At 41.9% G+C, this 14152-nt stretch overlaps 1 protein-coding gene across 5 annotated transcripts in view; it reads left to right on the top strand.

Moving 5' to 3' along the window:
* ORC4 (origin recognition complex subunit 4) overlaps positions 1-14152 on the top strand; it is an 83723-nt gene that overhangs the window by 13558 nt on the left and 56013 nt on the right. For all 5 annotated transcript variants that reach the window (XM_073634215.1, XM_073634217.1, XM_073634219.1 and 2 more), the window contains 3 exons: positions 964-1054; positions 12728-12803; positions 12900-12985. In XM_073634215.1, coding sequence (XP_073490316.1) covers positions 964-1054; positions 12728-12803; positions 12900-12985 — 253 coding nt within the window. The remainder of the gene's footprint in view (positions 1-963; positions 1055-12727; positions 12804-12899; positions 12986-14152) is intronic.

Here is a 14152-nt window from a genome sequence, read left to right on the forward strand (position 1 = left end):
TTCAGAGCGTCTCCTGGTGCTCACGTGACGCCTTGGCACTCTCCACCTTCCCTCCCCTCCTCCCAGCTGACGTCAGCAGGAGTTCTTGGCCCCTTCCGCTGTATCTGTCAGACTGGGAGAGGAGAGAGCCGAGGAGTCAAGTGAGCGCCGGGAGATCCTTTGATATAAGGTATAAATTGGCTTTTTTCAAATAAAGGATATACAGTGGAGCACATGTTATTACCTAACAGAGGGGACTGTAGAGACATAACAAGTGGCTTTACAACCACTTTAAACAGACATCTCTCTTTTAAGCGCGCACCACAGTGCTGAGATGGTAACCGGCATATTTTTATTATTGGGAAGTTGGACTCGTGCATTTTAGCCTACTGCTGCGCATGCGTTAAAAACACAACAGCGTCAATGGGCCCTTAAAAGATTGGAAGAAAGCTGCCTAGCATGCAAGGGATATATAAAAACATATGTAGTTGCAGATAGGAGTTCTACTTGAAAATAAGCTTGCAGACACTACAATACTGATAGTGAGATGCTCCTCACCAATTCATTATTCTCGCTGAAACTATGGATTCTATTTTCTGGTGTCTGTCAATAAGATGCTAATTAGATACAAGTGCCTTCCCTCTTCTGTGCACTATAGCAATCCGTTTTCTTGAAAAAATAAAGAAAAATCTGCTTTTTTTTACATTTTATTTTTATTTTTTTAACGTCTCAAGGACACATTATCATTGATAACATGTAAGGATGTGCCCCTTCAAACCTATTTGTGTCTTTGTGAGTTACAACATGAGTCAAACAGCTGTTTGCCTCTCACTCGGCTGCTGTCAGAAGTTGGATGAAGCCAGCTTCTCAGATGACTGCCTTTCAGCTAGTGTGTGTGTGGTTTTTTTTTTTTTTAATTCCTTCTTTCTGCTCTGTGCTATTCCAAGACTTTGAGAAGCTCAGCCTTTGTTATTGTAATTTCAGGCACTTAGTAGAGCTTCTGAAGAGAACAGTGATTCATGGGGAGAGTAACTCTGTGCTGATCATCGGACCCAGGGGATCAGGAAAGAGTATGGTGAGTGTTCATTATTTTTTATACGAGCCAAGATACTTGTCCTGCGTGGAAGGATTTGTGTTGGCAAAATATAAAAACCTTCTTAATAAGGTTGCTGATGGGGTTTACATGCAACTTATTAGTACTTTTTTGTCCCACTGTTTGCAAAGCTCTCCACACTTGCCAATCACTAATCTGATGTTCTTCTGTAAGGCTGGCCATACGTTTTACAATTTTCTTGTGCAATTTCCTTTAGATTTACCTTCAACTATGTAGTGCAAGGGCCTACCTGACATTTATTTCATAAAAATTGAAAGTGTTTAGGTTTTGGAAAATTGTACAGGAGAACTGTATAATGTATGGCCAGCCATAGATGGAGCGTTTTTTCTCTCCTGCAACCATGGAATACAGTAAAGAAACCCGCATGATCACCCCCCCCCCCCTCCCCAGCAACACAGTCAGTGTAGATGGGGGGCATCCCCCCCGCGGAGCCATTGTGTTCTCCTGGCAGGGTAAGCAGTCCGCGCTGGAACAACACAGTAATTATTGCTAGTGGCTATAACAGCCGCCAGCAATAATCGCATGTAAAATACAGCAGGTTGGTCGATCTATCAACTTGGGTACATTAAGTTTGTCCATACATGGTTCGAATCTCGGCCGGTTCCTGCTGAACAGGCCGAGATTCGATCCTTCTATGGCCGGCTTAAAGTGATTGTAATGTCACTTGTTTGTTATTAAAAAAAAAAAATTAAACATGTTCTACTTACCTGCTCTGTTGCAGTGGTTTTGCACAGAGCAGCCCCGATCCTCCTCTTCTCGGGTGCCTCTTCAGAGCTCCTGGCCCCTCCCTCCCGTTGAGTGCCCCCACAGCAAGCAGCTTCCTATGGGGGCACCCAAGCCGAGCTGTACAGAAGGACAGGTAGCCCTGGGACTTTGAGGTGGGAGAGATTTGTCACACGTTCACAAAAAAAATGTAATAAAATCTATTGATTACAAAATGCTGTATAACCAAGTGGGAACAGCAATAATTGTGCATTGCCCGGCATAGTGGCCAAGTTAGAAGCAAACGTAAAAACAGTTATCAATTCATTACACTTAATACACATCCGTTCAGCAATTCACAATGAAATTTATTGTTTGTTTAACTAGTGGATATGCATACATCATAAGAGGTAGAAAGTTGTACATACATAAATAAAGCAATATGTGAGCAATAATGCACTCAACAAGAGTACCCAGCAGTATGAACATACAGAAAGCATCAATGATGCCCTATGCGTTTCGCGAGTCTCTGCTCGCTCTTCAGGGGAAGATGCATGGTTTTTGTCTCTGAAACAAGAAATAATGGAAGAAGTGGGTGTATGTTGGTGAATAAAAAGTGGGGGTGGGGGAGGGGGGGTGATTGGCAGGAGAGGTCAGGGAAAAAGAGACCTCATACTTGCCAATCTGCTGGGCTGAGTCACCGAACGCTGGTGTCAAGATGGCGGCAATGGGATTTTCCAACTCGGGAGCTGAGGGGACGCTGCGAATGAAAACCTCAGCAGGGAAAAAAAAAATCGGGGTGAACAGCACGGACTGCATGAGGCATTCCGTCAACGGTCTCGGATGTACCAAAAAAAGTATCTAAAAAATATATACATAATGTGTATAGGGATGCACAAGTATCAAAAGGCAGAATGGAAACACACAGTCAAGCCAAATGTGTTTTTTATATATATAGATAGATAGATAGATAGATAGATTAATATAAATATATATATATTTATTTATTTGACTGATCTAAAGGGTATGTAATATGTATACCCAATCATGACAACAGGTGGTGTGGGCTGGGAGGCTAAGGGGGATGCAATAACTGGAATAAGAAACAAAAAACAATGAAATGTATGTGGATAGGTAATGATAAAATAGATCATTAAGCTCTATTGTGTATGGGGGAATAGTACCAACTACACAGCGAGTATGGAAAAACTTGTTTGTTAATATATGCTGCTTACATTCTTAACCACTTGCCGACCGGGCCATAGCCGAAAAGACTGCTACAGTGCGGTCGGCTTATTCTGGGTGGGACGTCCTGGATCTGTAGTGCCCACAGCGCTGCTCTGTGCAATACTCTGCAATACTGTGCTAATACCCTGCAATACTCTGCCAATAATCGCCAATACTCTGCAATAACTTTTAACAGAAACAAAGATATTTTTTCTTTACTGAATTTTCAGTCTTTTTTTGATTTATAGCGCAAAATATAAAAAAAACCCAGCAGTAATTAAATACCAACAAAAGAAAGCTCTATTGTATTTGTTGTAAAGGACAACAATTTCATATGGGTACAGTGTTCCATGACTGAGTAATTGCCATTCAAAATGTGAGAGCACCGAAAGCTGTAAAGTGGTTTGGTTAGGAAGGGGGTTTAAGAGCCCAGTTATCAAGTGGTTAATAAAAAAATAAAGATTAAAAAAATTAAAATGGAATGACACAGGGAAAAAGTATTGAACACATGAAGAAAGAGAGGTGCAAAAAGGCATGGAAAGAGACGCCAGCTGAAATCTATCAGTAATTAAGAAAACAATCCTGCCCCTTGTCAGTGCTTGTCAAATTAATATAATCTGGTTGTCTTAACTGATAGCCTATAAAAAGGTGTCTCATTACCAAGGTGTCACACAAGAAGCATCTCATGATGGGTAAAAGCAAATGGCTCTCTCAGGACCTTCATAACCTTATTGTTGCAAAACATACTGATTGCATTGGTTACAGAAGGTTTTTAAACCTTTGAATGTTTTAGTGAGCACTGTTGGGGTCGTATAAAAATCTGCAGCCATCTACCAGGATGATGAAGATGAAACGAGGGTGGACATTTCAGCAAGACAATGATCCCAAAGACAAGAAAACTCTCAATTGTTTTCAAAGAAAGAAAATAAAGGTGCTAGAATGGCCCAGCCAATCACCTGACTTGAATCCAATAAAAAAATCTATGGAAAGAACTAAAGATCAGAGTCCATAGAAGAGGCCCTCAGAACCTTCAAGATTTGAAGACTGTGGAAGAATGGGCCAAAATCACACCTGAGCAATGCATGCAACTAGTTTCTACATACAGGAGGCATCTTGAAGCTGTCATTACCAACAAAGGATTTTGTACAAAGTATTAAATACATTTCAGTTAGCGTGTTCATTACCCTTTCCCTGTGTCATTCCATTTTATTACACATAGCTTAATTTCTGAACTTTGTATGTATGGATTGCATGGGTTGTTACCGACGTGGTGAAATTTTCATGGCAATGGCACCTTTAGAAATATATATTTACCTAGGAAAATGTTGATGTGTTCAATACTTATTTTACCTGCTGTATGTACTACCTACAACAGTTCCTGAGAACATTTTTTCAGTTTTTAATACAGGGTTTCGTTGAAGTATGATTGTTTGAGTTCTTTAGGCATTGTGTTGTCTCAAAAATGTACATGTATGTAGATGCTGTATGGCCAAATGTTTGTGGACTCACATCAGACTACAAGACTAGGTGACTATTGCATTTACTATATGACCACCGTACCTACTGTATGTGGAAATTCCTCCACGTTTATGGAGTTCATGTATTTCCAGTAAAGGGTACTGGTAATGCTACAGCATACAAAGATGTTTTAGATAATTATGTGCTTTCATGCTTGTGGCAACGGCTTGGGGGAGCCCATTTTTGTTGTAGTTTGACTGCTCCCAATGCAAACTCCAAAAGAACATGGTTTAATAAGTTTTTGAAGTGGATGAACTTGAATGGCCTGCACTGAGCCCTGACCTAAACCCCGCTGAACACCTTTGGGATAAACTGGAACATTGCCTGCTAGCCAGGTCTTCTCGTTCAACATTAGTACACGACCCTTACAAAAGTTACTTTGGCTGATTGCACACACATTTCTAGGTAGTCCAAAACCTCTCAGAAAGCCTTCCTGGAAGAATGAAGGCTGTTATAGCTGCAAAGGTGGGCTAATGATAAAGTGCCTGATTCCCTTCGCTACTATGTGTACTAAATCTGCCGGCAACCACTATGTATTATAAACTGCAGTGTTAATGTGAGGTCCGCTGCTGAATACCCAAAAGGTGTTTCTGAAAGTATTAAATAAAATTAAAGATGGTACAGCGCTCCCCTATTGATCATAAGGGGAGAAATAATATAAACCCTATATGTTAATCTACTGTGATGGGCATCAATACAATAGGTGAATAAATGTTTAAGGGAAATTTTTATATAAAAAAATCCAAGTATTAGAAATACAAATCAATCAAGTGAATACGCTCAAGCAGTGTCACTTTAAATAAAGTACTCCTAGTAGTAATGTAGTGAAACACCACTCTGACAACGGAGTCCGTGAGTAGAAACATACAACCAATATCCGGTAGACTTGGGTGGTTATAACAATTCAGTTCATAAACATCCAAAGGATTAGATGGTACAGTGCTGACCAGGGTGGATTTGATTAAAAACAAGTCTATTTAAATCCATAGTACAAGGCTTGGTTTAAATCAACTTGATTTTAAATCATCATTTTTTTTTTTTTTTTCAAATAACTGTTTTATTAGTTATCTCAGCAGGTAAAAAGACAAAAACAGAATACAGTGAGGTCCAAGCAACATGAAAACAGGGATATAGCAAATACAGACATTTTAGCAGTAGGTGGAGCAAGATCATTGCTATGTCATACTATGAACTGTTAGTAGTTGAGGTTTGCCATAGGTTAGGTGAGAGCCTATGGGGTATGGAAAAAAAAGGAACCATAAAAGATAGTAAGAAGATAGGAGGGGAATTAAAGAGTTGAGTTGAGAGAGTGAATAAAGAGGAGATGATAAAGTAGAGTAGTAGCTCAACTATCGTCTCAGGGTGGGTCTTCCCCGGCGGTGCCACACCTCCCAGACCTTATGGCGCGATTCCAGCCTATCCTAAACTAACTGTCCATTAGCACCACGTCTTTAATTCTGGCAAACAGAGCGTCTTGGGAGGGAGGAGGGCGCTACTTCCAGTTGAGGGCAACCAGACAACGTGCAGCTGTAAGGATGTGTCTAAGCAGCTTCTTGGATGGTTTGGCAATTGGTAATGGTGACACACCAAGTAGGAAGAATTTTGGCGTCATTGGGACCTACACCTCAAAAAGGTGGGACAATAATTGTTGAATCGCGGTCCAGAAGGGAACGATCATGGGGCAACTAGAGGTAAATATGGTAGAGGGTACCTTTTGTCCCCCTTACAGCGCCAGCACCGATCAGAGCTAGAGGGGTAGATAGCATGGGGGACATCCGGTGTCAGGTACCAGAAATAGAGAATTTTATATACATTTTCCTTATAATGCGTTCAAAAGGAGCTTTTTAGGAGCAGATCATCACCAGATCATCTGCCACATCATCTTGGGGAGTTCTTCTCCTAGTCTCTTTTCCCAGTGTAGCATAGAGGCATGTTTACCCAGATTTGGTATAGAGTAGGAGTTAAGTAGCCGGTATATGTCGGAGATCAAGCCCCGGCGCACGGATCCCTCCATAATTATGCTCTCAAAGGGGATGGCGCTGAAAATTGTAGAATTGGGGCAAAGGTTTGGGCATAGTGGCGTATTTACAAATACCCATAAAACACTTGGCGAAGCAATTCATATTTTTCTTAGACTTTATTGTTATAACCACCTAAGTCTACCTGAAATTGGTTGCATGTTTCTACTCTCAGACTCTGTTGTCACAGTAGTGTTTCACTAATTGCTACTAGGAGTACTTTATTTAAAGTGACACTACTTGAGTGTATTCACTTGATTGATTTGTGTTCCTAATACTTTGTTTTTTTTTTGTTTTTTTTTAAGTAATTTTCCTTTAACCACTTGACGACCGCCTCATGCAGATATACTGCGGCAGAATGGCACGGGCAGGCAAAATCACATACCTGGTACGTGATTGTCTTCCCGCGGGCGGGGGGTCCAATCGGACACACCCCACCCCCCCGGTGCCCGAGGTGGTCGTCTTTGGTCTGGCAGCGATCAGAGGTGAGGGGGAGGCCATCCATTCGTTGCCCCCCCCCCCCCCCCTCGCGATCGCTCCCAGCCAATGAGAATCTTCCCCTGCCTCTGTGTAGTACACAGAGGCAGAGGAAATGATGTCATCTCTCCTCGGCTCGGTATTTTCCGTTCCGGCGCCGAGGAGAGAAGACTGAAATGTGAGTGAAAACACTACACACACACAGTAGAACATGCCAGGCACACAAAACACCCCCCTTTACCCCCCAATCACCCTTCCCCCTCCCCCCCGTCACACTGACACCAAGCAGTTTTTTTTTTTTCTTTTTTTTTTCTGATTACTGCATAGTGTCACTTTGTGACAGTGTGGTAGGGCAGTTAGGGTTAGCCCCCTTTAGGTCTAGGATACCCCCCTAACCCCCCCCCCCTAATAAAGTTTTAACCCCTTGATCACCCCCCGTCGCCAGTGTCGCTAAGCGATCATTTTTCTGATCGCTGTATTAGTGTCACTGGTGACGCTAGTTAGGGAAGTAAATATTTAGGTTCGCCGTCAGCGTTTTATAGCGACAGGGACCCCCATATACTACCGAATAAATGTTTTAACCCCTTGATTGCCCCCTAGTCAACCCTTTCACCACTGATCACCGTATAACCGTTACGGGTGACACTGGTTAGTTTGTTTATTTTTTATAGTGTCAGGGCACCCGCCGTTTATTACTGAATAAAGGTTTAGCCCCCTGATCGCCCGGCGGTGATATGCGTCGCCCCAGGCAGCGTCAGATTAGCGCCAGTACCACTAACACCCATGCACGCAGCATACGCCTCCCTTAGTGGTATAGTATCTGAACGGATCAATATCTGATCCGATCAGATCTATACTAGCGTCTCCAGCAGTTTAGGGTTCCCAAAAACGCAGTGTTAGCGGGATCAGCCCAGATACCTGCTAGCACCTGCGTTTTGCCCCTCCGCCCGGCCCAGCCCACCCAATTGCAGTATCGATCGATCACTGTCACTTACAAAACACTAAACGCATAACTGCAGCGTTCGCAGAGTCAGGCCTGATCCCTGCGATCGCTAACAGTTTTTTTGGTAGCATTTTGGTGAACTGGCAAGCACCAGCCCCAGGCAGCGTCAGGTTAGCGCCAGTACCACTAACACCCACGCACGCAGCATATGCCTCCCTTAGTGGTATAGTATCTGAACGGATCAATATCTGATCCGATCAGATCTATACTAGCGTCCCCAGCAGTTTAGGGTTCCCAAAAACGCAGTGTTAGCGGGATCAGCCCAGATACCTGCTAGCACCTGCGTTTTGCCCCTCCGCCCGGCCCAGCCCAGTTCACCCAAGTGCAGTATCGATCGATCACTGTCACTTACAAAACACTAAACACCTAAGTGCAGCATTCGCAGAGTCAGGCCTCATCCCTGCGATCGCTAACAGTTTTTTTGGTAGCGTTTTGGTGAACTGGCAAGCACCAGCGGCCTAGTACACCCCGGTCGTAGTCAAACCAGCACTGCAGTAACACTTGGTGACGTGGCGAGTCCCATAAGTGCAGTTCAAGCTGGTGAGGTGGCAAGCACAAGTAGTGTCCCGCTGCCACCAAGAAGAAGACAAACACAGGCCCGTCGTGCCCATAGTGCCCTTCCTGCTGCATTCACCAATCCTAATTGGGAACCCACCACTTCTGCAGCGCCCGTACTTCCCCCATTCACATCCCAAACCAAATGCAGTCGGCTGCATGAGAGGCATTTTCTTTATGTCCTCCCGAGTACCCCTACCCAACGAACCCCCCCCCAAAAAAGATGTTGTGTCTGCAGCAAGCACGGATATAGGCGTGACACCCGCTATTATTGTCCCTCCTGTCCTGACAATCCTGGTCTTTGTATTGGTGAATGTTTTGAACGCTACCATTCACTAGTTGAGTATTAGCGTAGGGTACAGCATTGCACAGACTAGGCACACTTTCGCAGGGTCTCCCAAGATGCCATCGCATTTTGAGAGACCCGAACCTGGAACCGGTTACAGTTCTAAAACGTAGTTACAAAAAAAAGTGTAAAAAAAAAAAATATATACAATAAAAAAAAATAGTTGTCATTTTATTGTTCTCTCTCACTCTATTCTCTCTCTATTCTGCTTTTTTTTACTGTATTCTATTCTGCAATATTTTATTGTTATGTTTTTATCATGTTTGCTTTTCAGGTATGCAATTTTTTATACTTTACCGTTTACTGTGTTTTATTGTTAACCATTTTTTTGTCTTCAGGTACGCCATTCACGACTTTGAGTGGTTATACCAGAATGATGCCTGCAGGTTTAGGTATCATCTTGGTATCATTCTTTTGAGCCAGCGGTCGGCTTTCATGTAAAAGCAATCCTAGCGGCTAATTAGCCTCTAGACTGCTTTTACAAGCAGTGGGAGGGAATGCCCCCCCCCCCCCCCCCACCGTCTTCCGTGTTTTTCTCTGGCTCTCCTGTCTCAACAGGGAACCTGAGAATGCAGCCGGTGATTCAGCCAGCTGACCATAGAGCTGATCAGAGACCAGAGTGGCTCCAAACATCTCTATGGCCTAAGAAACCGGAAGCTACAAGCATTTCATGACTTAGATTTCGCCGGATGTAAACAGCGCCATTGGGAAATTGGGAAAGCATTTTATCACACAGATCTTGGTGTGGTCAGATGCTTTAAGGGCAGAGGAGAGATCTAGGGTCTAATAGACCCCAATTTTTTCAAAAAAGAGTACCTGTCACTACCTATTGCTATCATAGGGGATATTTACATTCGCTCAGATAACAATAAAAATGATTAAAAGAAAAAAAAAAAAAAATGAAAGGAACCCTTTAAAAATTAGATAAAAAAGCAAAAAAATAATAAAGAAAAAAAAAAAAGCACCCCTGTCCCCCCCTGCTCTCGCGCAAAGGCGAACGCAAGCGTCGATCTGGCGTCAAATGTAAACAGCAATTGCACCATGCATGTGAGGTATCACCGCGAAGGTCAGATCGAAGGCAGTAATTTTAGCAGTAGACCTCCTCTGTAAATATAAAGTGGTAACCTGTAAAGGCTTTTAAAGGCTTTTAAAAATTTATTTAGTTTGTCGCCACTGCACATTTGTGCAAATTTTAAAGCATGTCATGTTTGGTATCCATGTACTCGGCCTAAGATCATCTTTTTTATTTCATCAAACATTTGGGCAATATAGTGTGTTTTAGTGCATTAAAATTTAAAAAAAGTTTTTTTTTTCCCCAAAAAATGCGTTTGAAAAATCGCTGCGCAAATACTGTGTGAAAAAAAAAAAATGAAACGCCCACCATTTTAATCTGTAGGGCATTTGCTTTAAAAAAATATATAATGTTTGGGGGTTCAAAGTAATTTTCTTGCAAAAAAAAATAATTTTTTCATGTAAACAAAGTGTCAGAAAGGGCTTTGTCTTCGAGTGGTTAGAAGAGTGGGTGATGTGTGACATAAGCTTCTAAATGTTGTGCATAAAATGCCAGGACAGTTCAAACCCCCCCCCCCCCCAAATTACCCCATTTTGAAAAGTAGACACCCTAAGCTATTTGCCGAGAGTCATGTCGAGTCCATGGAATATTTTATATTGTGACACAAGTTGCGGGAAAGAGACAAATTTTTTTTTTTTTTTGCACAAAGTTGTCACTAAATGATATATTGCTCAAACATGCCATGGGAATATGTGAAATTACACCCCAAAATACATTCTGTTGCTTCTCCTGAGTACGGGGATACCACATGTGTGAGACTTTTTGGGAGCCTAGCCACGTACGGGACCCCGAAAACCAAGCACTGCCTTCAGGCTTTCTAAGGGCGTACATTTTTGATTTCACTCTTCACTGCCTATCACAGTTTCGGAGGCCATGGAATGCCCAGGTGGCACAAACCCCCCCCCCCATGACCCTATTTTGGAAAGTAGACACCCCAAGCTATTTGCTGAGAGGTATGGCGAGTATTTTGCAGACCTCACTTTTTGTCACAAAGTTTTGAAAATTGAAAAAAGAAAAAAAAATGTTTTTTCTTGTCTTTCTTCATTTTCAAAAACAAATGAGAGCTGCAAAATACTCACCATGCCTCTCAGCAAATAGCTTGGGGTGTCTACTTTCCAAAATGGGGTCATTTGGGGGGGTTTTGTGCCACCTGGGCATTCCATGGCCTCCGAAACTGTGATAGGCAGTGAAGAGTGAAATCAAAAATTTACACCCTTAGAAATCCTGAAGACGGTGATTGGTTTTCGGGGCCCCGTACGCAGCTAGGCTCCCAAAAAGTCCCACACATGGTGGTATCCCTGTACTCAGGAGAAGCAGCTGAATGTATTTTGGCTTGCAATTCCACATATGCCCATGGCCTGTGTGAGCAATATATCATTTAGTGACAACTTTATGCAAGAAAAAAAAAAATTTTTCACTTTCCCGCAACTTGTGTCAAAATATAAAATATTCCATGGACTCAACATGCCTCTCAGCAAATAGCTTGGGGTGTCCACTTTCCAAAATGGGGTCATTTGGGGGGGGGGGTTGTGCCATCTGGGCATTTTATGGCCTTCAAAACTGTGATAGGTAGTGAGGAGTGAAATCAAAAAATTACGCCCTTAGAAATCCTGAAGGCGGTGATTGGTTTTCGGGGCCCCGTACGCGGTTAGGCTCCCAAAAAGGCCCACACATGTGGTATCCCTGTACTCAGGAGAAGCAGCTGAATGTATTTTGGGGTGCAATTCCACATATGCCCATGGCCTGTGTGAGCAATATATCATTTAGTGACAACTTTTTGTAATAATTTTTTTTTTTTTTTTTTTTTGTCATTATTCAATCACTTGGGACAAAAAAAAATTAATATTCAATGGGCTCAACATGCCTCTCAGCAAATACCTTGGAGTGTCTACTTTCCAAAATGGGGTCATTTGGGGGGGGTTTGTACTGCCCTGCCATTTTAGCACCTCAAGAAATGACATAGGCAGTCATAAACTAAAAGCTGTGTAAATTCCAGAAAATATACCCTAGCTTGTAGACGCTATAACTTTTGTGCAAACCAATAAATATACGCTTATTGACATTTTTTTTACCAAAGACATGTGGCCGAATACATTTTGGCCTAAATGTATGACTAAAATTGAGTTTATTGGATTTTTTTTATAACAAAAAGTAGAAAATATTTTTTTTTTTTTCAAAATTTTCGGTCTTTTTCCATTTATAGCGCAAAAAATAAAAACCGCAGGGGTGATAAAATACCATCAAAAGAAAGCTCTATTTCTGGGAAGAAAAGGACGCAAATTTCGTTTGGGTACAGCATTGCATGACCGCGCAATTAGCAGTTAAAGCGACGCAGTGCCAAATTGGAAAAAGTCCTCTGGTCTTTAGGCAGCCAAATGGTCCAGGGCTGAAGTGGTTAAACATTTATCCACTTATTGTATTGATGCCCATTACAGCAGATTCACATAGAGAGTTTATATTATTTATTGTTCACTTTATGATCAATAGAGGAGCGCTGTGCCGTCTTTCATTTTATTTAATAACTCCATACTAATGTCCATGGTTTTGGGATGGGATATCGAACAAGCCCATGTAGATGCAATAGTTGCCTACCTAGGATTGCAGGGGATGCAAGCACACAAACATACTGTGTCATAGACTTTGCTTAGAGGCAATCTAATTATGTTACAAATTTCCTCAATAAATTTCCCTCTTTGTATTATTTATAATCTTCCAGTTGTTGCATGATGCTCTGAAGGAGATCCTGGCAGTAAAAGAGCTGAAGGAGAATGCCCTAGCAGTCCATCTGAATGGTATGGTAAAGAAGGGGAGGATTGCCATAAGGCACAAGCTACATGTTACATTGATGTAATTTTTATATCTAATACAATCTGTTTTTGTGTTTTTAGGTTTGCTGCAGATAAACGACAAGATTGCTTTGAAAGAGATTACTAGGCAATTACATTTGGAGAATGTAGTTGGGGATAGAGTATTTGTAAGTATGTTTTCTGGATCTTGGTGGCTGCCTTTTTGTATAGGGGTTTATAGAAGTTTACTTATCTATTTATTTGGAACTACATTACTTGGCATCAAGTTATTGATATCACCCATTTAGAGAGGCTGTACACCCCCAATATTGTTTTTGTACATGGTATGTTGTTACATGGAAGGGAATAATTTACAGGTGAGAAACAGGTGCTTAATCTCCACATACAGAAATGATTCTTTACTGTAAGAGTTGTGCAAATGTGGAAAAGCCTTCCATGGGAACTGATTCCATCCCACTCAGTAGATTGCTTCAGTATAGGGCTGCGTGTTTTATATTATAGGATTTTGTTTTTATATAGGGTTTTTTTTTTGCCTTTCCCTAGATTGGCTGTAGGTTTAGAATTGACAATGGATAATCCTTTTTTCTTCAGCCTAACTATACAACATTCTTGGTCTTGTCTTTTTTCCACATTTGGGACTGCACATGTGTTCTCTCATGTCATGCAATATATGGCACCTGATGGCACCAAAGTTAATGTGAAATGTACACCACACCTTTACTGGATTGACACAACCTATAAAGAGAAGGTTTTGGTAAAGGGAATAAAGCATCTTCTTTTAATAAGTATTTTTTTAAAGTATAATTTAAAGTGTGTCAACCCAAATTTTTTATTTTTTTGGATAGACTGGGAAAGTATTAGAACTCCTGTTGGTTTTTATTGTCATCTTGGACTTTATTAGAGAGATTTAGCCTTCCTTTCTGATACTGTGCATTCGCTAAAAGATTAAATATACAGTTTTGTTTGTAAATAATACAAAAGTCTCAGTTACTGCTTGTGTTGTGAAGAAAACCTGAAAGCATGCTTGGGCAGACAGCATTGTTAAGGCTATTTGGATCGTTGAGGCACAGCAGTGCCGTGTCTAGAACTTCTGGCTGGGCCTGTGCATGGATTTTTGTCCACTTAGGCGAAGGTGCATTTTGGTGCCCCCCCACTGTCAGACTGCATACATGGCACAAGAGACGGTCAGAGACTGCGGACATGGCACAAGAGACGGTCAGAGACTGCGGACATGGCACAATCGACGGTCAGAGACTGCGGACATGGTACAATCGACGGTCAGAGACTGCGGACATGGCACAAGCGACGGTCAGAGACTGCGGACATGGCACAAG

This window comes from Aquarana catesbeiana, linkage group LG06, assembly GCF_042186555.1.
Source record: "Aquarana catesbeiana isolate 2022-GZ linkage group LG06, ASM4218655v1, whole genome shotgun sequence".
Taxonomy (NCBI): domain Eukaryota; kingdom Metazoa; phylum Chordata; class Amphibia; order Anura; family Ranidae; genus Aquarana; species Aquarana catesbeiana.